Below are 25,259 nucleotides of genomic sequence, written 5' to 3'. Positions count from 1 at the left end.
CATTTTTTTTTCAGCAATACTCAAGTTTCGTACTACCAAATTACTACCTAGAAAGATGTTGCCTAGAAATAATGCACGTACCTAGAAAGATGCTGCTGGTAGTTTCTACTTCTAATTTTAGAAAGGGTCAGAAACAGTAATAAGTATTACAATTGGCCTCTAACGAAAGAGGAAAGAAAAAGAATTCCCTGTTGATCAACTTATGACTCCTTGTGGATAACAAGAATAGGTATGCACTGATTCTAGACAATTCTGATCATGTCCATGCAGACTGTTACATTACTGCTTGGTTCAGTGGAGGGACCCTCACTATCCAGGTTCAATAGTAGCTAATTGACTGAAGAACTAAAACAGCCAAATGAGCAGGACATTAGTCAATTTGCTAACCTGACAAGAGGGAGTTTCTTTACATCACATTTATAATAACCCAAAACTAGTCTATTTTAACAAGTTAGATTGTGTTCATACAGCAACAATAAGAATATGGCTTTATGGCATTGCTTCGAAAAATCCAAATTACAGCCACTGAAAGTGTCAACTCTAAATGAAATGCAGACAGTGGAGTAGTTAAAAGATCAAGTTAACCCAAAGCTAGAGACTATGAGCAGTAGCAATTTTCAGTCACTAGATGTCATCACAGCATTTTACAAATAGTAAAAATCAATTTGTTGCAGCAGGACATCTCGTAGCATCTGCCATTAATTAGAATTGCACTTGTGTATAATGGTTTTAATTGTTTTGCCAGCAAGTTGCTGAAAGTGAGCTCAAATAACTACACACAGCAAAACAGGAAACTTGGGACCCGAGTGAACACGGCAATCAACTGTGCAATTCCTTAACCAATTAGGTTGAACTGAAGGATTGAGGCGCTTGACATCAGTAATAGGGAAAATATTAGAATCTATTAAAGACACGGTGACAGGGCACTTGGAAAATCACAAGATGATTAAGCAGAGTTAATACTCAAAGGGAGGTCATGTTATTTTTGAGGATATAATTAGCAAAATAAAAAAAAGTGAACCAGTGGAATGTATTATATTTGAATTTTCAGGTGGCATTTGATAAGATGCCACCTAAGAGTCTGTTACACAAGTTGAGGGCTCATGAGTTTTAGGATATAATAACTGGGATTGAGGACTACAGAATAGACAAAAAACCAAGCACAAATAAACAAGTTATTTTCAGGATGGCAAGGTATAATTAGTGCAGTATAACCACTGCAAGGATCAGTGCTTGGGCCTGAGTCACATACAAATTATACATCAAAATTCATTGACAATACAAAGCGAGGAGGTACAGTAAGCAGAGCGGTTTCCAGAAAGCAATTGATATGGTGCCACATCAAAAGGTTATTGTGGAAAATAAGAGGTCATAGTGTAGAGGGTAACATATTAGTCTGGATAGAAGATTGGCTGGCTGCCAGAAAACAGTATGCATAAATGGGTCTTTGATTAGCAGGATGTGACGAGTGGAATCCCGCAAGTGTCTGTGCTGGGGGCCTCAACTTTTTACCATTTACATCAATGACCTAGATGAGGGGAGCGAAGGCATGGTAACTAAATTTGCAGATGACACAAAGATAGATAGGAAAGTATGGTGTGAAGACGGCACAAGGAGTTTGCAGACGGATATAGATAAGTTGAGTGAGTGGGCAAAAATCTAGCAGATGGAGTATAAAGTGGGAAAATGTGAAGTAGTTCACTTTGGCAGGAAGAATAAAAAAAAAGAGTATTAAAAGAGTATTAAAAGACTGCAGAATTCTGAAGTGCAGAGGGATCTGGGTGTTCTTGTTTATGATCACAAATAGTAAGTGTGCAGGTATAGCATGTGATTAAGGCAGCTAATGAATGCTATTCATTATTATGAGAGGAATGGAACATAAAAGTAAAGACGTTTTGCTTCAGTTATACAGGATATTGGTGAGGCAGCATCTCGAATACTGCACGCAGTTTTGGTCTCCTTATTTAAGGAAGGATGTAAATGCATTGGAGGCGGTTCAGAGGAGGATTACTGGCTTGACACCTGGAATAAGGATAGGTTGAACAGGCTGGGCTTGTAAACTCCAATGAAGTTTAGAAGAGTGAGGGGTAACTTGATTGAAGTACATAAGATCCTAAATGGTCTTGAAGAGGTGGGTGTGAAAAGAATGTGTCTTCTTGTGGGCGAGACCAGAATGAGGGGGCACTGTTTTAAAATTAGGGGTTGCCCTTATAGGACAGAGATGAGGAGAAATTTCTTCTCAAAGGGTTGTGCGACTTTGGAACTCTGCCTCAGAAGACGGTGGAGACGGCATCACTGAATATTTTTATGGCAGAGGTAAGATAGATTCTTGTTAGGCAGGGGAATCAAAAGGTTATCAGGGATAGATGGGAATGTGGAACTCGAAACAAACAGATCAGCCATGATAAAGTAAAATACTGCGGATGCTGGAAATCTGAAACAAAAACAAAAATTGCTGGAAAATCTCAGCAGATCTGACAGCACCTGTGGAGAGGAAGACAGTTAACATCGAGTCCGTATGACTCTTCAACAGAACTAAAGAGGAATAGAAAGGTGGTGAAATATAAGCTGTTTAAAGGGGGACGGGACAGGTGGATCTGGATAGAGGGCCAGTGATAGGTGGAGGCAAAGGAAAGATTGCCAAAGATGTCATAACTAAAAGGACAAAGGGGTGTGACGGTAGTGATATTAGCTAAAGGATATGCTAATGGTGACATCAGGGGTAGAAAGAGGGATGAGCAAGTGACAGAAGGCCCTAACAGAAATAGGTGAGAAAAGAAAAAAAAAATATAAAAATATATATAATTACTAGAAAAAAGGGGATCAAAAAGGGGGTGAGGATGGAGAAGAGAGTTCATGATCTGAAGTTGTTGAACTCAATGTTGAGTCCGGAAGGCTGTAAAATGCTTAATCAGAAGATGAGGTGCTGTTCCTCCAGTTTGCCTTGAGCTTCACTGGAACATTGCAACAGGCCAAGTACGGATATGTGGGCGTGACAGCAGGGTGGTGTGTTGAAATGGCAAGTGACAGGATGGTCTAGGTCATGCTGTGGACAGACTGAAGGTCTTCCGCAAAGCAGTCACCCAGTCTGCGTTTGATCTCTCCAATTTAGAGGAGGCCGCATTGGGAGCAGCAAATGCAGTAGACTAAATTGAGGGAAATGCAAGTGAAGTGCTACTTCACTTGAAAAGGAGCATTTGTGCCCTTGGATGGTGAGATGGTGGGGAAGTAAAGGGGCAGATGTTGCACCTTCTGCGGTTGCATGGGGAAGGTGCTGTAGGAGGAGGTTGAAGCATAGGGGGTGATGGAAGAGTGGACCAGGGTGTCCCAGAGGGAGCGGTCCCTATGGAATGCAGATGGGGAGGATTTGCGGGGTTGCGGGGGTGAAGGGAAGACGTGTTTGGTGGTGGCATCATGCTGGAGTTGGCGGAAATGGTGGTGGATGATCCTTTGAATGCAGAGGCAGGTGGGGTGATAAGTGAGGACATGGGACACTCTATCGTGGTTCTGGGAGGGAGAGAAAGGTGTGCGGGCAGATGCATGGGGAGATGGGCCAGACATAGTTGTGGGCGCTCTCAACCACCGTGGGTGGGAAACCTCGGTTAAGGGAGGAAGAAAGACATGTCAGAAGAACTGTTTTGGAAAGTGGCATCATCAGGACAGATGCGAAGGAACTGAGAGAATGGGATGGAGTCCTTACAGGAAGCAGGGTATGAGGAGCTGTAGTCGAGGTAGCTGTGGGAGTCAGTGGGCATTTAATGAATATTGGTGGATAGTCTATCATCAGAAATTGAGACAGAGAGGTCAAGAAAGGGAAGTGTCAGCGATGGACCATGTGGAAATGATGAGACGTTGGAAATGGGGAGCAAAGTTAATAAATTTTTCCAGGTCCAGAAGAGAGCATGAAGCAGTACTGAAGCAGTCATTGATGTACCAGAGAAAGAGATTTGGGAGGGGGCCTGAAGAGGGCAAGGAATGTTCCACATAGCCCATAAAAAGACAAGCATAACTGGGGCCAATGTGGGTCCTCATGGCCACACCTTTTATTTGGAAGAACTGAGACGAGTTTAAGGAGAAATTGTTCAGCAAGAAAACAAGTTCAGCCAAACGGAGGACGGTGGATGGGGATTGTTCAGGCCTCTGTTCAAGGAAGAAGCGGAGAGCCCTCAGACCATCCGGGTGGGGAATGGAGGTGTAGAGGGATTGGACATCCATGGCGAAGAGACGGCGGTTGGGGCCAGGGAACTGGAAATTGTTATGATGTAGGGCAGAGGAATTGCGGATGTAAGTGGGAAGAGACTGAACAAGGGGAGAGGGAATGGAGTCAAAATAGCAAGAACTGAGTTCCATGCATCAGGAGTAGGAATAAGATCAGCCATGATCTTATTGAATGACAGAGCAGGCTCAAGGGGCTAAATAGCCTACTTCTGGTCCTATACCATCTGTTCGTATGATAAAAGGGGCTGCAGAAAGAGAAAAGACTAGTTAAATGAATGGGCAAGGTGGTTAAAGGAGCACAATGTGGCCAAGTGTGAAATTTTCTTTTCATTCTTTCATGTGATGTGCATGTCGCTGACTAGTTCAGCATTTATTAACCATCTCTATTTGCCCTCGAGAAAGTGGTGGTGAGCTGCCTTTGGTTGGAAGAATGGGAAAGGAGAATATTTAAATGGAGAGACTAGCAGAGGTCTTTTTGCACGAACCAAAGTTAACTACAGATACTGCAAGGAATTCAAAGGTAAATGTTATGTTAGCCTTTATTGCAAGGAGGTTGGAGAATAAGAGTAGAAAGTCTTATTGTAAATATATAGGGTTTTGGTTAGGCCACATCTGGAATGCTGTGTACAGTTTTTGGCTCCTGAATTAAAGGAGGATAGACTTGCCTTAGAGTGGTGCAACGAGGTTCACCAAATTGCTTCCTGGGGTGAGGGGGCTCTATGACAGTTTGAGTCAAATGGGCCTAAAATTTGCTTGTTTAGAAAAAATGAGGGGTGATGTCAATGAAACAAAATTGTGAGGGGATTGGGCACAGTAAATGTGGAGAGGCAGTTGCCCACAGCTGGAGAGTCCAGAACTAGGGATCATGGTTACGGATAAAGAGGTCATCCAATTAGAACAGAGATGAGAATCTTTTGCACTCCCATCCCCAGAGAGTTGTGCGTATTTATCAATGAGTATATTCAAGACAGAGGTCAAAGAATTTTCGGGTGTTAAGGGAATCAATGTAGATGATCAGCCATGATCTTACAGCATGGCAGAGCAGGCCATATGGGCTATTCCTAATTAGGATATGAAATATAAATATGGAAAGGGTAAATTCAATGTCAAATCAGGTACAAAAAGCAAAATAGAGGGGACAGACAGCTTGTCTACTCTCCTCTCAACCCAAAAGTAAAAAAATGTTTAATGTTTTACAAAGATTAGCTTGCTGCATTTATAAAACGTGGAATTGTTTTCCACCCAACTCAGATCATTGCATAGAATCAATAAGCATTAAAATAAACTGAGGATGTTAATGCCAGGCTATTCTAATATTTGGGTTAGCATTTATAGAATGCAGACTTACGATTTTTTAATTTCATCTGGAGAGGCATTTTTGTGTACTCCCAATACCTGGTAGTAATCCACCATCTTTAACGATTTATTTCTTCAAGATGGAAAATCCTACAATAACACAAGTTACACATTCAAAAAATTGAGGATTTTAGTGCATTCAAATATCAAGAAGCTGAGAGTTGCTGCAAAATTTGTAAACATCTTTCTGTTTCGTACATCATCGCAAAAGCAAGATCTGCATAACTGGTTTACGGTGACAGAATGTTGAAGCAGTTGGCTTCAGGTCTGACATACATTTGCTATTCAAATTGACCCCTGTTATGTTTCCAACCTTAGATCAGGCAATGAAATAAAAGTTGCTCAAAATGGACATTGCAAAGTTTAACAATTTGTTAAACAGCAACTTATAGTTGTCTTGAAACAATCAGGAATGCCGCATATATTCTGAAAAACATTTTAAGTACATGGAGTTTAACTTTACAGCTACCCAACCCCTGCACAGTCATTGCTCAATCACCCAACCACTGCTCCCGACAAACATGTTGCATTTTAATAGTTTAGTTCCCAAAGAAAAAAGGTCAGTTCTGGCCAAACTGCATGGGAAGCATTCAAACTCTGGACAGAATGTTAAAAGAGTCACAGGCTTATTTCTAGGCACTCAATTCTCTTAAAAGGTGAAGAAAAGATCCAAGTAACCTGAAGTGTGAAATTGAGGAGGAGTTTAAACCCAGAGGGCCACATTACATCTCAACTGTAAGGTAAATGCACAAACTGGTAAAAAGCATGTTCAGGAGAAGTCCTTCTTCACATAAATCATGATGAAATGGTCTCATGCTGCAGGTAGTGGAAGCCAAGGCATTGCAATCCATCAAGAAGCAGTTAGTTGCAATGATGGGATTGTCTAACATGTGTCAAGGTATTGGCTTCTTTAAATCTGTCCTACACAAAGCATAAAAAGCAACTTCACTCAAATTACTTCTCAGCTCAACTTGATAGGTTCCAATCAGTTTGCCTTGCTGGTGTACATGGGGCCAGATTACTTGACTTGAATACATATCCTGTGGAATTTATTCCAATACTTTGTCGACAACTCAATTTATTCAAATATCATTTGTTTCTATTACTTTCACAAATTACTTATTGATCAATCAAGTAGGAATTTAGGAGTCTGAATCTCTCAGTGAGGTAAGGTAGCTTCTGTCAATCTAGGAAACAATTAACTGCCCGGCAGTACCAGAGGCAAACTTATTGCTTGCAAATGGAGGAGCAAGCCAATCTATTGTAGACAGGTTGTGTTAATGGTACCATTTCCATCTTCCTGTGGTTTAACAAGATTATCAATTCAAGACTAAGTTACAGTCCACTGTAGTTTTTTCTTGTTATCTGCCAAAAACAGAATCACATGCAACCACAAAATAAATTGAAGTAGTTTTGCTGTTTGCATTCTGAACTTAAGTATTTTAACATCACATCTGGGCAACTGAAATGGGATGAAAGGAGTAATGGTTCAACCATGAGAGACATAGGGAAAGCTGGGCTAGATGGTCTGAATGGCCTTCCTGTAATTGTTTAGCGATTACCGTCATTTTTGTCTCACTTTCATAATGTGCCACCAGAGTGATGAAACTCCAGACAGAATTCAAATCAATGGCTCTGTACTGAGAATTAGAAACAAGATTTGGGTGAGGTTTAATTTTCCTATACAGTGATTTTCCCAATAATTAAAGGACGGTGAATCACTGCCTCTGCACCAATGAAATCTGGAGTTTTTCATTCCATTTGAGGGAAGTGAGGATAATTAGTAGGATCAAAGTGGAAGTATATTCCCAGTATTGCATACAGTTAAGCAACTTTGCTTCTGGAAATACAGACTAGTTCAAATGGGTTTTCACAAAAGACTCATGACGAACAAAGATGCACTTGTCACTTCTGTAGATACGCATCATGCGCCATTTAAATTGACAGTTTTGTTGCAAAAATGCATACAACGCAAGTCTGCTGAAAGCACTGTAACAGTTTTAAAAGGGAGTAAATCCTTGTTTAAAATTCTATTAGCTTTTCTGCGAGCTTCCACAAACATTGAGCTTAAAGTTGAGACTCCAGGCTTTAGGCAGCTGAATTCCATCAATCAACTTAAATTGGAAATATGTCATTAAATGAGCCAATACTTTAAGAATGATGACACAAAATTGTTTTTTCCAACTATTACAAGAAAGTGACAAAAATTCAACGAGAGAGAAAAGCTGTTTATTAACCTGCTATATAAAAAAAACCACCTTAGCATATAGTTAATTAGTTCATTACAAACAAGTACAACTTGGGACCTCATCCTAGAAAGAACAGAATGTCCAGAAAATTTCAATTCAATGACCAGTATCAGAGTTTAATTCTCCTATCAAAGTGAAATGTCAACATATCTGCACATTAAGATATTTGTGTTTTGCTAAAATAGATGGAAATTAAGCAATTTTCTAATAAGAACTGATTTTTTTTTTAGATAAATTGAATCAAGGGGCTTTGGTTTTGATAGTTTAGGAGAATAATTTGAACTACAGTCATCTCAATTCAAGGTGAATTCATAAATCTACAGCCTTTGTAGTTAATACATTGCCTAACATTGCATTAGGAAAGGAACCTGCAACCCACAGCTCCAGAGGTGTGCAGCTCTCTAACATCTCATATCTGGCTCCCAATCTTTACCGATTGCATTATCGCGAAAAAAGCCTAAGAAATTGAGTAAAGAGCTGTGTTTTATTTTGGCAATAAAAGACTATTCATCATGCTGCACTTCACAATTTCAAATGATTTTAACTAAAATCATCATGCTCTAAACAAACCTATTAAGTGTGGTACAGTTATACCACAGTTATAGATAATGCATCTAGCTCGAGGAACAAGTTTTACTGTTGTGATCATTATTGATTCTAATATAGCCGAGATGAGAAATTATTCTGAATGCACTATTAGACGTTTTATGAAAAATCAATAGTCAATAAATTGCCTTAGTTCTACTACACATCATAAGCTAGCATTTCAAACATTTTATAGATAAAATTATGGCCAAGAAGTTTTTAAAAATCAGAGTTAGGGTCTACTTTAATTTCAATATTCTTTTCTACTGGTACATATGAATAAAACAAATGTACTAAATCTGTACGCAAATGTTCAAATCTGCCAGTGACTTGGCAATTCACAGAATCACAGAGTGCAGAAGAGGCCCTTCGGCCCATCGAGTCTACACTGACACGCGAGAAACACCTGACCTACCTAACTAATCCCATTTACCAGCACTTGGCCCATAGCCTTGAATGTTATGACATGCCAAGTGTTCATCCAGGTACTTTTTAAAGGATGTGAGGCAACCCGCCTCCACCGTCCTCCCAAGCAGCGTATTCAAGACCGTCACCACCCTCTGGGTAAAATAAGTTTTTCCTCACATCCCTCCGAAACCTCCTGCCCCTCACCTTGAATTTATGTCCCCTTGTGACTGACCCTTCAACTAAGGGGAACAGCCGCTCCCTATCCACCCTGTCCTTGCCCCTCAATCTTGTACACCTCCATCAGGTCGCCCCTCAGTCTTCTCTGCTCCAATGAAAACAACCCAAGTCTATCCAACCTCTCTTCGTAACTTAAATGTTTCATCCCAGGCAACATCCCGGTGAATCTCCTCTGCACCCACTCCAGTATAACCACATCCTTCCTATGTGGCGACCAGAACTGCACACAGTACTCCAGCTGTGGCCTCACCAAGGTTCTATACAACTCCAACGTGACCTCCCTACTTTTATAATCTATGCCTCGATTGATAAAGGCAAGTGTCCCAAATGCCTTTTTCACCATCCCACTAACATGTCCCTCCACCTTCAGAGATCTATGGACACACACGCCAAGATCCCTTTGTTCCTCAGAACTTCCTAGTGTTATGCTGTTCATTGAATACTTTCTTGTCAAATTACTCCTTCCAAAGTGTATCACCTCTCAATTTTCAGTGTAAAATTCCATCTGCCACTTACCTGCCCATTTGACCACCAACCGTGTCATCCGCAAACTTACTAATCCTACCCCCCACATAGTCATCTATGTTATTTATATAATGACAAATAATGGGGACCCAGCACAGATCCCTGTGGTATGTCACTGGACACGACTTCCAGTCACTAAAGCAGCCTTCAGTCATCACCCTCTGTCTCCTACAACTAAGCCAATTTTGAATCCGCCTTATCAAATTACCCTGTATCCCATGTGCATTTGCCTTCTTCATAAATCTCCCATGTGGGACCTTGTCAAAGGCTTTGCTGAAATCCATATAAACTACAACTACACTACCCTCATCTACACACCTGCTCACCTCCTCAAAAAATTCAATCAAATTTGTTAGGCATGACCTCTCTCTGACAAAGCCATGCTGATTATTCCTGATCAAACCTTGCCTCTCCCAAGTGGAGACAGATTCTCTCCTTCAGCATTTTCTCCAATAGTTTCCCTACCACTGACGTGAGACTCATTGGCCTGTTCCCTGGCTTATCTCTACAACCCTTCTTAAATAACGGAACCACATTAGCTGTTCTCCAGTCCTCTGGCACCTCCCCCATGGCCAGAGAGGAATTAAAAATTTAGGTCAAAGCCCCTGCGATCTCCTCCCTTGCCTCCCTCAGCAGTCTGGGACACAAATCATCCGAACCTGGAGATTTGTCCACTTTTAAGCTTGCCAACACCTCCAATACCTCATCACTCCCTATATCAATTTGCTCAAGAACTTCACAGTCTCTCTCCCCAAGTTCCATATTTTCATCCTCATTCTCTTGGGCAATGATGGATGTGAAGTATTCGTTCAACACTCTAGCGATGTCCTCTGGCTCCACCCATAGATTGCCCCCTTGGTCCCCAATGGGCCCCACTCTTTCCCTGATTATCCTCTTCCCATTGATTTACTTATAGAATATCTTGGGACTTTCCCTACTTTTACCAGCCAGAGCTTTCTCATATCCCCTCTTTGCACTCCTAATTGCTTTCTTAATTATGCCAATTATTTGGCTTAGAAATGTTGAATTTTTGTCTTGCAGCTCTCAACAACTTGGTACTTTAGGCAATATTTATTTTGAAAAAAGTCTCCTCAGGTTAAAAAAAAGTTGAACCTTTTATTAGGGAATGCAGACAAGGGCAATCCCAGGGTTTATTACTAGTTTGTTTAGAACATGAGGCTTCAATAGGCAAAGCACAACCACAAACGTTGGAGCAAAGAAAGCAGAGTGCACAAGAGGACAGAGCCAGAGGAAAGGGAACTTCTATGGGTGGTTGTAGGGCTGGGTGAAGTTACAGCGATACGATAGGCCCCCAAACAGTCAGAGAGAGATAGAAGAGCAGATATGTAGGCAAGTTTCAGAAAAGTGTGAAAACAATAGGGTAGTAATAGTGGAGGATTTCAACTTCCCCAACATTAACTGGGTTGGTCATAGTGTGACAGGTTTAGAGGGAGCGGAATTCTTAAAATGCATCCAGGAGAGCCTTTTAAGCCAGTACGTCGAAAGTCCTACAAGAGATGGGGCAGTCCTGGATTTAATTTTAGGGAATGAAGCCAGGCAAGTGGCAGAGGTATCAGTGGGGGAACGTTTTGCAGATAGTGATCATAACTCCATTAGATTCAAGGTTGTTATGGAAAAGGGCAGGATGGGCCATAAATCAGAGTTCTAAATTGGGGGAAGTCCGATTTTAATAAGATCAGATATGATTTGGCCAGAGTGGACTGGGAGCAGCTACTTTTAGGTAAATCTGCGTCAGAGCAGTGAGTCTCATTCAAGAAGGAAATAGTACAGGGCCAACATATTCCAGTAAATACAAAGAGTGGGACCAACAAATCCAGGGAACCCTGGATGTTGAGGGATATTAAGGATTGGATGAAGAGAAAAAGGAAATATATGGCAGATACTGAGGGCTCAAAACAGCGGAAGCCCGAGAGTATAGAATTGTAGGGTGGAGAACTTAGAAAGGAAATTAGGAGAGCAAAAAGGGGGCATGAAAAAACATTGGCAGGTAAAATAAAGGAAAATCCAAAGTTATTTTACAAGTACATTAAGACTAAGAATAACTAGGGAAAGAGTAGGGCCATTAAGGACCATAGTGGTAATCTGTGTGGAGCCAGAAGACGTGGGTAGGGTTTTAAATGAGTACTTTGGGTATCTTGTATTCACAAGTGAGAGGGACAATGTGGGTATGGAAATCAGGTAAAAGGAATGTGATATAATTAAAAGAAATTAGCATAGAAAGGGAGGAGGCTCTAAATGGTCTGGCAGGCTTAAAAAGTAGATAAATCTCCAGGACTGGATGAAAAGTATCCCAGGCTGTTGAGTGAGGCAAGGGAGGAGATAGCAAGGGCGCTGGCAATAATTTTCAATGCCTCTCTAGCCACAGGAGGTATACCAGAGGACTGGAGGACAGCCAATGTGGTACTGTTATTCAAGAAGGGAGGAAGGGATAAACCAGGGAACTACAGGCCAGTCAGTCTAACCTCAGTGGTGGAGAAACAACTGGAAACAATTCTGAGGGACAGAATTAATCTACACTTGGAGAGGCAGGGATTAATCAAGGACAGTCAGCATGGCTTTGTAAGGGGAGGTCATGTCTGACCAATTTGATTGAATTTTTTTGAAGGTGACCAGGTGTGATGAATGCAATGCATCTGACATAGTCTACTTGGACTTCAGCAAGGCTTTTGATAAGGTCCCGCATGGGAGACTGATAACAAAGTTAAGAGCCCATGAGTTTCAAGGCAATTTGGCAAATTGGATCCAGAATTGGCTGAGTGGCAGGAAGCAGAAGATGATGGTTGAGGGGTGTTTTTGTGACTGGATGCCTGTGTCCAGTGGGGTTCCACAGGGATCAGTGTTGGGTCCCTTGCTGTTTGTGGTATATATAAACAATTTAAGCTTGAATGTAAAGAGGTTGATCAATAAGTTCACGGATGACACGAAAATTGGTGGGATGGTAAACAGTGAGGAGGATAGCCTTATATTACAGGAGGATAGAGACAGGCTGGTCAGATGGGCTGATCTGTGGCAAATGGAATTTAATTTAATCTGGATAAGTGCGAGGTGATGCACTTGGGCAGGACAAACAAGGCACGGGAATACACAATGAACGGTAGGACCCTGGGAAGTACCGAGGATCAGAGGGACCTTGGTTGCATGTCTACCGGTCCCTTAAGGTAGCAGGACAGATAGATAGGGTGGTTAAGAAGGCATATGGGATATTTGCCTTTATTAGCCAAGGTATAGAATATAAGAGCAGGGAGGTTATGCTGAACTGTATAAAACATTGATTAGGCCACAGCTAGAGTACTGGGTGCAGTTCTGGAATCCGCATTATAGGAAGGGTGTGATTGCACGAGAGAGTGCGCAGAGGAGATTTACCAGGGCATTGCCTGGGCTGGAGAGTTTTAGTTATGAGGAGAGTTTGGATAGTCTGGGGTTATTTTCCCTAGAGCAGAGGAGATTGAGGGGGGACATGATTGAGGTGTATAAAATTATGAGGAGTATAGATAGGGTAGACAGGAAGGAACTTTTTCCCTTGGTGGAGGGATCAATAAATGGGGGCATAGATTTAAGTGGCAGGAGGTTTAGAGGGGGGGGCCCTCAACCCCCCGTTGAGGAAAAAATTTTTCACCCAGAGGGTGGTGGGAATCCGGAACTCACTGCCTGAAAGGGTGGTGGAGGCAGAAACCCTCAACATTTAAGTAGTATTTGGATGTGCACTTGCGATGCCATGCCATAGAAGACTATGAGCCTAATGCTGGAAAATGGGATTAGAATAGCTCGCTACTTGTTTGGCTGATGCAGACTCAATGGGCCGAAGGGCCTTTTTCTGACTGTGAGCAGAATTTTCTGCTCGTCAGGTGGGCGGGCCCGACCCAATCTTCGGCACGTGGGGAGCCGATCCCCACCGGAGAAGCGGGCCACACCGCCATTTTGCATGGGTGGGCCAATTAAGGCCCACCCAGCATGATGTCAGGTGGGAAGCGCTATGTGCTTCCTGTGCAGGTGGGGGGTTTCCCCAAAAGAGTGCGCTCTTTTGCACATGGGCACGAAAGAGTGCACATTTCCCTGAGGCAAAGTGCAGCCTCAGAGAGATCCCTTCCACTTTGAAAAAAATTAAAAATAGAAAAACAAATTCCCTAACATGTCTCCCTCATGTGACAATGTCACATAAGATGGGACATGTTCATAATTTATACTATAACTTTATTAAACTTTTTTAAACCTGCATGAAACCTCATCCCGCCAGTGGATGAGCTTTCATGTTTTTTTCTATTTGCCGCTGGGGGTCCTGGCCTGCCTGCCAACCTTAAGGTTGGATGGGCAGGTCCTTTAGTTATTTAAATGATCCTGTCACTTGCTTCAATTGGCCATTGACAGGTCAGCGGCCCACAGCTGATTTTGCTGCACCTCCGCCTTCCTGAAAATTTAAATGGGGCGGAATGATGTCGGGGGTTCCTCCTGACATCATCCCGCGTCATTTTACACGTCGGTGAACCGGCCCTGCCCCTGCTCGCCGATGGCAAAATTCTGCCCTACGGCTGTTAGATGACCATGAGAGACTTAAGCTATTTCAAATTGAGGATTTGGGGAACTGGGAATCTAAATAAAGATCATTGAGCACAGGAGTGATTGGTGAGCAAATCAGGTCATGGCACAGGAAGTAGAGTTTTGATAAGCGGAACTTGAGGGTGGAGGATGGCATTTAAAAATCTAGAAATTGCAATTTAGTTGAGAGATTTAGTAGATAATTTGCACAGGTCTTTCGTGATTGTGAAAATTAAGTCAGAATGGCATGTTCAAGGGCTTTAGATTGGAAAGGAAGATTGGAGATGGGGCAGTAATGTTCAAGGACGGGGGATGAGGATGGGTTACTGGAGGAAGGAGTTACTATGGTAGTTTTGAAAGTGCACTTTAAAAAAAAAATACATCTTACTTTCAGAAAACATACCTCTGACCAGGTTTTCAATCAATTTTCATGTGTACTTTCCTTCTGCTCAAATCTTCCAATCCCACTGGAAAGAAACCTGGATAGTTACATAAAAGATGCTATAGAAAATTATTTGAATTAAGTTTACATGACCCATGGATGAGCCAGAAACAAACTAAATAAATAAATGAGGTTTGTGAAACATTCCTTGTTCCAGTCCTACTCAGGCCTCCTTCCATAACTCTTTCTCCGGTGCATTGATGACTGTTTCGGTGTCCCTTCGTGCTCTCGTTTGCACCTGGAAAAATGTATTAATTTTGCTTCCAATTTCCACAAGGTCCACTGACACTTCCCCTCCCTTCCTTGATCTCTCTCTCTATTTCTGGTGATAGACTGTCCACATTATTACAAGCCCACCAACTCCCACAGCTACCTCGACAACAACTCCTCACACCCTGCTTCCTGTGAGAACTACATCCCATTCACTCAGTTCCTTCACCCCCATCACATCTGTTCCGATGATGCCACTTTCCAAAACAGCATTTCTGACATGTCTTCTTTAACTGAGGTTTCCCACCCACGGTGGTTGACAGGGCCCTCAACTGTGTCTGATCCATCTCCCACACCTCTGCCCTCACACCTTCTCTTTCCCAAAACCATAATAGGGTCCCCCTTGTCTTCATTCTTCATCCCACCAGCCTCTGCATTCAAAGGATCATCCTCTGCCATTTCCACCAATTTCAGCATGATGCCACCATCAAACACATCTTCCCTTCACCCCCTATCGGTATTCTGTAGGGACCATTCCCTCCGGGACACCCTGGACCATTCCTCCATCAAACCCTACACCACAACCCCCTCCTGCCCTCAATTTGGTCTACTGCATTCACTGCTCGCAACGCAGTCGCCTCTATATTGGAGACCCCAAACGCAGACTGGGTGACCGCTTTACAGAACACCTTTGGTCTGTCCGCAAGCATGACCCATGCCTTCCTGTCGCTTGCCATTTCAGCACACTACCCTGCCAACATGCCCACATGTCCGTCCTTGGCCTGCTGCAATGTTCCAGTGAAGCTCAATGCAAAATGGAGAAGAACAGCAATTCATCTTCCGATTAGGCACCTTACAGCCTTTCGAACTTAAATGAGTTCAACAACTATAGACCATGAACTCTCTCCTCCATCCTCACCCCTTTTTGATCCCCCAAATTTTTTTATCTTTATATATTTCCCCTGCCTTTTTCTATTATTATTTTTTAAAATTTATTTCCATTCATTGTTTTATCCCCATCTTTTAGCCTATTTTATCTTTCTCCTACACCATCCTCTCCCTCCACCCCACCCCTACTAAGGCCATCTGTCACTTGCTCATCCTGCTTTCTACCCTTAATGTCACCATTAGCACCTCCTTTAGCCAGTATCACCACCATCAACGCCCCTTCAACCTTTTGTTTATGACATTTTCTGCAATCTCTCCTTTGCCTCCACCTATCACTGGCCTTCTATCCAGCTTCACCTGTCCCACCCCCCTTAAACAGTACATATTTCACATTTTCACTTCTCTTTAGTTCTGGAGAGTCATAGGAACTCTAAACGTTAACTCTGTCTTTCTCTCCACAGATGCTGTCAAGCCTACTGAGTTTTTCCAGCAATTTTTGTTTGTGTTTCAGAAATAAACTTGGTTTCTTTCCAAGTTTAGGTATAATTTTGTCATGCATTTAGAATTGTAGATGAAGCAGCACACAAGACATACATTTTAACAAGTACCTGCACTAACTGTTTACAAAACTAGGAATCCATGTAGGTACTAGGCAAAATGTCTTAATTTTCAAAGCCACAAATATTACGCGCTTATTGAAGGCAGTGCCTTATTTGCATTAGGCTCCAGAGCATTTATATTCTAAGGGTTATCTATCAAGCTTGGCATGGATCTATACATGTTCTATTTAAAAATGGTTTGCAAGAATAATAAGTCTTACAGTTTATACCAATCCTTGGCATTTAGTTTTCCCACAGTCCCATGGTCAAGTAGATTTCATTCACATCGTTCATTTAAAAATAGACAATGGCACTGGCCCACTTTTGTCAGCCAGCCTGGTTTATGCAGGTACCAACATCCAAATACACTTTACAAACAGAAAGCGGAACAGATGCCAAGCAGCACAGACAAGGGGTAATTCAAAGCTTGATCAAAGAGTTTGGAGAAGATTTTTAAACAGAGAAGGGTAGAAGTACAGGGGTTGAATGAAAAGACCACTTGAGGGGGCTTGACCGCGTAGATGCTGGAGGGGCTGCTTCTTGTGGCTTGTGTGTGTTACTGTTAGATACCAGGCTGGGTGACGAAGTGGGCAACTGTCTTCATACCACTGCCCATGATTAGATAGTGTAGAACTAGGGGTCTCAGGATGAGTCAGACAATTAGGACCGAGATGAAAAGGAAGTTCTTCTTAGAGGATGTAAATTTTTGGAATTCTCTACCACAAAGGGCTGTGAATGCTCAGTTCATGAGAATATTCAAGACCAAGGCTGATAACATTTTTGGGTACTAAGAGGGAAATAAAGGGATATGGGAATAAGGGCAGAAAAGGAGTTGACATTGAAGTTTAAATACTATCTTACTGAATGGCAGGGCAGGCTCAAGGGATTGTATTATCTATCCTTGCTTCTTTTTATGCTTTTACAGTTGTCGGTCCTATCAGCAATTCTGAATTGTTCTTCTGCAATATACACCAGATATGGCAAGATGGGAGTGTTATATCAGGGCAGAAGATGCAAAGCCCTGCCATCAGTCTCACTGCTATTTTGGAACATCTGAAACAGATGTTTCATGCATAGAATTTGAAAGGGATTACAGAATCAGTACTGAAGCACTACACTGGTGATCTACTTTGTCCCTCCGACTAGAAACTTCCAGATTAGTTGATAATTAATCGGCACAATCTGAGTGTTATGCAACAGGTTGTTCATTTCTTGTTATCAATGCCACAATTCAAATCTAAGATTCTGATCACTAGCACCGAAAGAGATGTGAACCTTAATGTCAGCAACATACCAAGGTCAAACAGCTAAGGTTCATTAAAATGAGAGTTATGCAACTGATTACAGTTAGTTTCATCTTATTTGCATTTATATGAATTAAAATGAGATTTAAACAGATGTATTACCAATTTTTCAACCAGAATTCTATGTATATTTCATTATCTTCTGGTTCCCATTAGTTCCATACTTGTATACTAGGATTAACCTTCATATGGCATTAAGCCTCCATAGCTACAATAAACTTGCATCAAATCCTGGTTAAGTGACACTTGGGAGTACACTTCTGGCCACCATATTATAAAAAGGATACAGGCAATGAAGGGGGTGTAAAAATTTACAAGGATCATGCCAGAACTGATGTTCTACCTATCAGGAAAGGTTGAACAGGCTGATTTTCTTTCCTCTTGAAAATAAAAGATAGAGGAGTAGCTTAATAGTGATCTTTAAAATTGTAAGGTTTTGATAGATTGGATAGTGTAGTTCCACATGTGAGTAACAGCAAAACTAGAAGCCTTCAAGATACCCAATAAAATCAGAGAATTTAAGAGAAATCTGGTGAGAATGCGGAACAGGTTGAGGCAATAATATAGATGCATTTAAGGCAAATCTAGATAAGCCTATGGAGGGGAAAAGCTAGAGTTAGATGAGTAAGAACTGGGGGACATTTGATCAGAGCATAAATGTTAGTATCAAATGGGATGCCTGTATATTGCGTTTAAGAAAAAAAAAATCCATATTTACTCGTAACAATATAATGACTATTTCAAAATACAAAAGAAACCTACTCAAATTTTATACAGGGAATGTTTTAACTCTAAGGTACTTTAATGATTACACTGAGCCAGATTTCTAGCAAAATTAACTCAAGATTTCCCACTGAGACGATGAAAGAAAATGTAATTTTAAGTAGCTAGGTCAATGCTATGATTAAGACAAAAATGTTCGAATGAGGCAATCTGTCAGCTGAACTTCCTACTGCATCAGTGTAGATTGCATTGGATCTGATGTTATTCTGGTTCTGTCTTGATCTGTGCTGATAGCTGATTTCAACTGAAAGTGTTAGAAACTGATTTTAGCCTCCTTGGCCAAGTACCAATTGGTGGGGTGGGAGTGGAAGATGCAAGAGTCAGCATACCACTGCCTCCACAGAAAGAAAACTGGGAAAGTCAACAAAGACTGATGGTGGAAATATTTAAAGAGAAAACATTTAGTGAGATTGCACTAAAAAAGACATTACCAGTTGTTCTGCTTGGGTCCCAAATATTTGGTTACAAGATTAGAAGTTTTTTTTTAAGATATAGCAGCAGGAAAACCCAAACCCAACAAGGTTCCAGTTGCAAATATTCTGCTACAAAATCTGACTGTCAAGTTTATGGATTAGGTAGCCGAACCGGAAAGAAAACTATAAAATCAGAAATAAAGTAGAAACTAAAGTCAATGTAAAGCAACTTTATCTATAATTTCACTTCCTTCCCAAACCCAAATACTAACCTTCTCAGAGCAAGGCTCCAAATTTTATCCAAGACTCAATCACAAACTAATGGGTTCAATCTACAGTTTACATTACATTTAAAATGATACAGAAAATCAACTGAATGCAAGGCAAGGCCCCATTCTCAGCATACACGTTCAGACCAAGTACCCTGTAAACCATTCTGATTCTATTCTGCACAGTCTGTTCATTTCTTTTTATAGATACTCAACACACAGCCTCAGAATCATATTTCTTTCCTTGAGAGTTATGGTTTGGAAGGCAGCCCAAGTCCCAGTTAATACACCAACACAAACCATCTTAAAGCCAGTTTGCTCATCAAAAAATTTATTCAATTCATTTGTCTGTCTCCCCAGCTATTTGCAGCTCTATACAACCCCACCTTAATTTTGTGTAAAATCATTGTAACACGGTACAACCCTCCTTTAAAATTTAAAACATATCAGCTCAGCACATTTGAATATCAAATAGTACAATGTTAAACTCTTAAAATAATCCCTTTTCTTACTCTGGCACTTGCGCATCTCTCCTCCGTTTACTAAGCAATTGGTAGGACACCAGTGACTTTGGTTCCAGTCACTGAATGCTATCCCTTAACCTCAACATTCAAAACACATCAAAACCTTCAACCACCTCTTTTAGCTTTTTTTGGGTCATCACTCATTGTCCTAACACCAAATTGTCAAGCATCTCAGTCTTTCATGTAAAAAAAAGTACAATATAAATGTAAAACGCTGCTTTGGTACACTTTTTTAAAGCCAGCCATCAGTCACTTTTGGTCGTCACATTGGCCTGCAAAAGAAAGCCTGAGCTGCTCATTCCAATCACAGGTGCAAATCAAACTCCAATGCTCAGTTGGCAAGTAAACAGGCCTTGCAACCATTTTTAGCTATTAGGACAGAATTTTTCTTACTTGGGTGACCATTCCTGAATACACGTCATGATACAAGGAAGCAACTGAAAATGCAACTCCAAATTCCACTTAAGAACTTGGTTCCCTCCTTCTTGCCCAACTGTCATAACAGGGAGGCAATGATGAAGTGGTATTGTCACTGGACTAGTTTTTTGTTATTATTCATTTGCGGGATTTGGGCGTTGCTGCTTAGGTCAGCATTTATTACCCAACACTAATTGCTCTTGTTCAGAGGGTTTTTTTTTAAAAAGTCAACCACATTGCTGTGGGTCTGGAGTCACATGTAGGCCAGACCAGGTAAGCACAGCAGATTTTCTTCCCTGAAGAACATTACTGAACCAGATGGGTTTTTACAACAATTGACATTTTTAATTCCAGTTATTTATTGAATTCAAATTCCACCACCTGCTGTGGTGAGATTCCAGGTCCCCAGAGCATTACCCTGGGTCAACACTCCACCCTGCTCTCATGTCCACATGTCCATCCTTGGCCTGCTGCACTGTTCCAGTGAAGCTCAACGCAAACTGGAGGAACAGCACCTCATCTTCCGACTAGGCACTTTACAGCCTTCCAGACTGAATATGGAGTTCAACAATTTTAGGTCATGAACTCTCTCCTCCATCCCCACTCCCTTTCCGATCCCCCCCACTTTTTCCCCAATAATTTATACAGATTTTTCTTTTCCCACCTATTTCCATTATTTTTAAATGTATTTCCATCCATTGTTTTATCTCTACCTTTTAGCCTTTTTCGATTCCTTCACCCCACCCGACCCCTAGGGCTATCTGCACCTTGCTTGTCCTGCTTTCTACCCTTAATTAACACATTCCTTAAATAATATCACCAACTTCAACACCTCTTTGTCCTTTTGTCTATGACATCTTTTGGCAATCTCCACCTATCACTGGCCCTCTATACCGCTCTACTTGTCCCACCCCCTTAAACCAGCTTATATTTCACCTCTTCTATTTTTACTTAGTTCTGTTGAAGAGTCATACGGACTCGAAACGTTAACTGTGTTCCTCTCCGCAAATGCTGCCAGACCTGCTGAGTTTTTCCAGGTATTTTTATTTTTGTTTAAGCCTCTAACCAAGCTGTTCCAGTACAGCTACAACACTGGCATTTACCCGGCTATGTGGAAAATTGCCCAGTTATGTCCTGCACACAAAAAGCAGGACAAATCCAACCTGGCCAATTACCGACCTATCAGTCTACTCTTGATCATCAATAAAGTAGTGGAAGGGGTCATCAACAGTGCTATCAAGCAGCATTTGCTTAGCAATAACCAGGTCACTGATGCCCAGTTTGGGATCCTCCAGGGCCACTCAGCTCCTGTGCTCATTACAGCCTTGGTTCAAACATAGACAAAAGAGCTGAACTCCTAAGGTGAGTCAAGAGTGACTGCCTTTGACATCAAGGCTGCATTTGACAGAGTGTGACATCAAGGAGCCCTAGCAAAACTGGCTTCAATGGGAATCAGGGGGAAAACTCTCCACTGGTTGGAGTCATACCTAGCACAAAGGAAGGCAGCTGTAGCTGTTGCAGGTCAGCCATCTCAAATCCAGGAATTCCTCAGGCTAGTGTCCTCAGCCCACCCAACTTCAGCTGCTTCATCAATGACTTTCTTTTCATCATAAGGTCAGGAATGGGGATGTTCACTGATGATTGCACAATGTTCAACGTCATATGATTCCTCAGATACTGAAGCAGTCCAGGTCCAAATGCAACAAGACCTGGACAATATCCACACTTGGCCTGACAAGTGCCAGGCAATGAACATCTCCAACATTGGGAGAATCCAACCATTGCCCCATGACATTCAATAGCATTACCATCACTGAATCCCCCACTATCAACAGTGGGGTTACCGCTGACCAGAATCTGAACTGGACCAGCCATTTAAATACTGTAGTTACAGAGCACGTCAGAGGCTAGGAATCCCGCGACAGGTAACTCACCTCCTGACTCCCCAAAGACTGTCCATCATCTACAATGCACAAGTCAGGAGTGTGACGGAATACTCCCCACTTGCCTGGATGAGTGCAGCTCCCACAACACAAGAAGCTTGACATCATCCTGGTCAAAGCAGCCCACTTGATTGTTTGTGGATGTGGTGCCATTCAGTGTGTATCATTTACAAGATGCAGTGCAGGAATTCACCAAAGTTCCTTAGACAGCATCTTCCGAACCCATAACCACAACCATCTAGAAGGGCTAGGATGGTAGATAGATGAGAACACCACCACCTGGGAGCTCCTCTCTAAGTCACTCACCATGACTCAGAAGTATATCACCCATCCTTCACTGTCGCTGGGTCAAAATCCTAGAACCCCCTTCCTAACAGCACTGTGTGACTGCAGTGATTCAAGAAAGCAGGTCACCACCACCTTCAAGGGCAAATAGAGATGGGCAATAAATACTGGCCAAGCAAACAAAGCCCACATCCCATGAATGCATAAAAAAAAATCAGCAACTTTCTCCCCCCCACCCTTTCCTTCTTCCCAACAAACTCTCCCTCACCTCCTTCTTCTACAACCCCAGCCCTCCACCACCGATCAACATGGCCAGCCCTAATCCTCAACCATACCACTTATTGTAGCAATGAATGCTGCCATACACACGCAAACATACACAACCAATATGCAAACCAATGTTAATTCAAACAGTTAGAACATGATAAAAGAAAAGGAAATGAGTAAACCAAAATTAATTAATAAAATTTAAATAAAAGCAGAACAAGACAAAATATCAGATTTTCACCTTTATGACAGAATATTGCAATAGTTCTCAGCTGCCATAAGGTCTGCACTAAGTTGCCCCACTGCCTATAGGAGGCAAAAGTCTAATACTATAGTCCCTTGTTAGTTTGCAAAGAGGGGCACAGAAACAGTTACTCTACATTAACTGTTGTGCTGTTTTACCTCAAATTCCAGAAACACAGTTAGGAACAGCGAATAACAGAACTGAGTTATATCGAAAACAGTTTTACTTTTTTGTTTTAAAGATTAAGTGAATGCTTCAGGGGCAGATCTATTTATAATGATTTATCCTTTCAAGTTCAACAAATACAAATTTCAGATCAAATGAGAAAGAACTAAAGTTCCAGAACTGACAAGGTGCTTTTCTGCTTAATTAAATATACTTAGCCGCAAGTATTTTACCACCTTGCTTTCTTTGAGAAAGCGAACCTTAAAATATTTAGTCTCCATTGGTCTATTAGTTACAGCGACAATTCAGCATTAATACTTCAGCAAATGTTCTAATTCCATGACGCATTGACTAGAATGGTAACAAGCTATAAGTCTAATATTTATTATTAACTAGAAACCATTTGTTTAAAAGGTTAACAATTTTTTTTAAAAAAAGCAGACATAAGTTTCCAACCAAGACCCCCAAACCACCCAATAGCAAGAGATTCAAATTCTCTACACATTGGGAAGGGTAGGCATGATGAGTTCTTCCCATTATGGGAAATGCAATGAGGCCCTGGTCCTGCAGAAGTGGAATAAAAATGTCTGTACTTGCATGTGGCGGTATAACTATGCAGAGGAGATACTCCTCTTGGCGGTATTGTCTTTCTAATTATGCTAGTTTTGAAACAAGAAGAACGTGCTAGATTTTCTACAATGTAATGATCTAGACATAGTTGGAAATGATGCTAAGTTATGTATTGTCAGGACTGTAGACGTCACACGAGCACTTTTAGGTAATTCTAGAAGAGCTGGGCTCGTGTCGGGCAAATGACGTTTAACTTAAAAGTACATGTGGGCAGGTGTACACAATGGAAAAATATTCAAACAAAGAACAGATCTGAGCATTCTAGTTTACAATCCCCTACAGGATCACAAACTATGCCAAGTAGCAATAGCTAGAGGAAATATGCATAGTCATTGAGCAGATAAACTTACTTGTACAACTTTGGTCAGGCCTTAACTATATGACGAATCATATTATTTTGCCCTTGAAGACAACCTTGGGGTTATGCTTCAGTTGAAGTCATGTATCCAGCTTTGGTCTCCTTGAAAAGTGTAGAGGACAGCCACTAGGTAAAATCCCAACTTGAAGTTTGGACTCTAAACTAGGTTACAGAGGAAATACCCTCTGGTTCATCAAGCTTGTGCATCACAATGAATTGTATAAAAAGTTTTTTATTTGTTACACAAGCTCCATGAAGCAGAGGGTATTTCCTGGGTAATCTAGCTTCAAATTGGGATTTTATTTAGTGGCTGTCCTCTACACTCTTTTCAAGGAGACCAAACTGGATACATGACTTCAACTGAAGCCTAACACCAAGGTCTTCTTCAAAGACAAGATAATATGCTTCATCAAACAGTTGCAGTTAAACAAAGCAGTGAACAGGATGTTCTGATGAAAGGTCACAGACCTGAAACATGAACTCTTTCCCTCTCCACAGATGCTGCCAGACTTGCTGAGTGTTTCCAGCACTTTGTTTTATTAAATTAAACAGGAGCTGAACATGCAGGCAATTCCAAATATACCACTAACAACACTTAGATATTTCCTTTTGTTTCAAAGCTACAAACTGAAAGAAAACACCATGTGGGAGAACTTGTGACATAATTCACTTCTCCAACTGCAATTCTCCAGGTTCCATGCAAGATAGCTCCCCTACTTGAATTCTAACAAATTTCTCTTCAACATAATAAAAAGTTGTTTTTACACTGAAAACTTTCATTTTAAAATTCTCATCCTTATTCTCAAATCCATACCATGCCTCACCCCTCCCTACCTCTCAGCCCCTCCTCACATCCCATCAAGATAACTTCACTCTTCTGATATAGCCTGAGTATCCCTATTATAACTTACAGGTGCACCTTCAGTTATCAAGGCTCTCAGCTTTGGAATTCACCCCTATCCTCCTTGAAGATGTTGTTCAAAACTAAGCCCTTTGAGCAAGCTTTTGATCCTAAGGTGCTTCATAAGTGCAAGTTATTGTTTTTATAATCTTATCACACAGCACAAGAGTCAGAAACTGCAACAAACATGCTACTTGCTCAAAGTTACTCTACAGAATGTTTTCCAATAAGGAAATGAATTATTTTGCTAATGTCATTTTCAAACTTTTAGTGGAAAGGGGATAGCACTCTGCAACTATCAACAGTCCCAGGACTTCTTACACTAACTTCTGCTATCTACATAAAAGCAAATTATGAGCTAGTGAATGAGAAAAACAAATCTACATATCTGTTGACTACTGAATACCCTAACTCCAAGTCAACCATTGCATATGTTTTTAACACTAGATAAGTTAAGTAGACAATCTCCTAATGCAACAAAACCA

The 25,259-nt window shown here is 41.3% G+C and overlaps 1 protein-coding gene across 4 annotated transcripts in view; it reads right to left on the bottom strand.

Moving 5' to 3' along the window:
• Positions 1–25,259, bottom strand: part of dnajb6b (DnaJ heat shock protein family (Hsp40) member B6b) — a 168,841-nt gene that overhangs the window by 142,686 nt on the left and 896 nt on the right. For 3 of the 4 annotated variants that reach the window (XM_041183891.1, XM_041183894.1, XM_041183895.1), the window contains exons 2-3: positions 14,536–14,611; positions 5,567–5,664 (exon numbers count right to left, since the gene is read on the bottom strand). In XM_041183891.1, the coding sequence (XP_041039825.1) occupies positions 5,567–5,631 (65 nt within the window). In that variant the 5' untranslated portion in view covers positions 5,632–5,664; positions 14,536–14,611. The remainder of the gene's footprint in view (positions 1–5,566; positions 5,665–14,535; positions 14,612–25,259) is intronic. The other variant, XM_041183892.1, reaches the window with a different exon arrangement.

Source organism: Carcharodon carcharias, chromosome 3 (genome assembly GCF_017639515.1).
Source record: "Carcharodon carcharias isolate sCarCar2 chromosome 3, sCarCar2.pri, whole genome shotgun sequence".
NCBI classification, from domain to species: domain Eukaryota; kingdom Metazoa; phylum Chordata; class Chondrichthyes; order Lamniformes; family Lamnidae; genus Carcharodon; species Carcharodon carcharias.
This window is presented reverse-complemented; position numbering and strand designations above follow the sequence as displayed.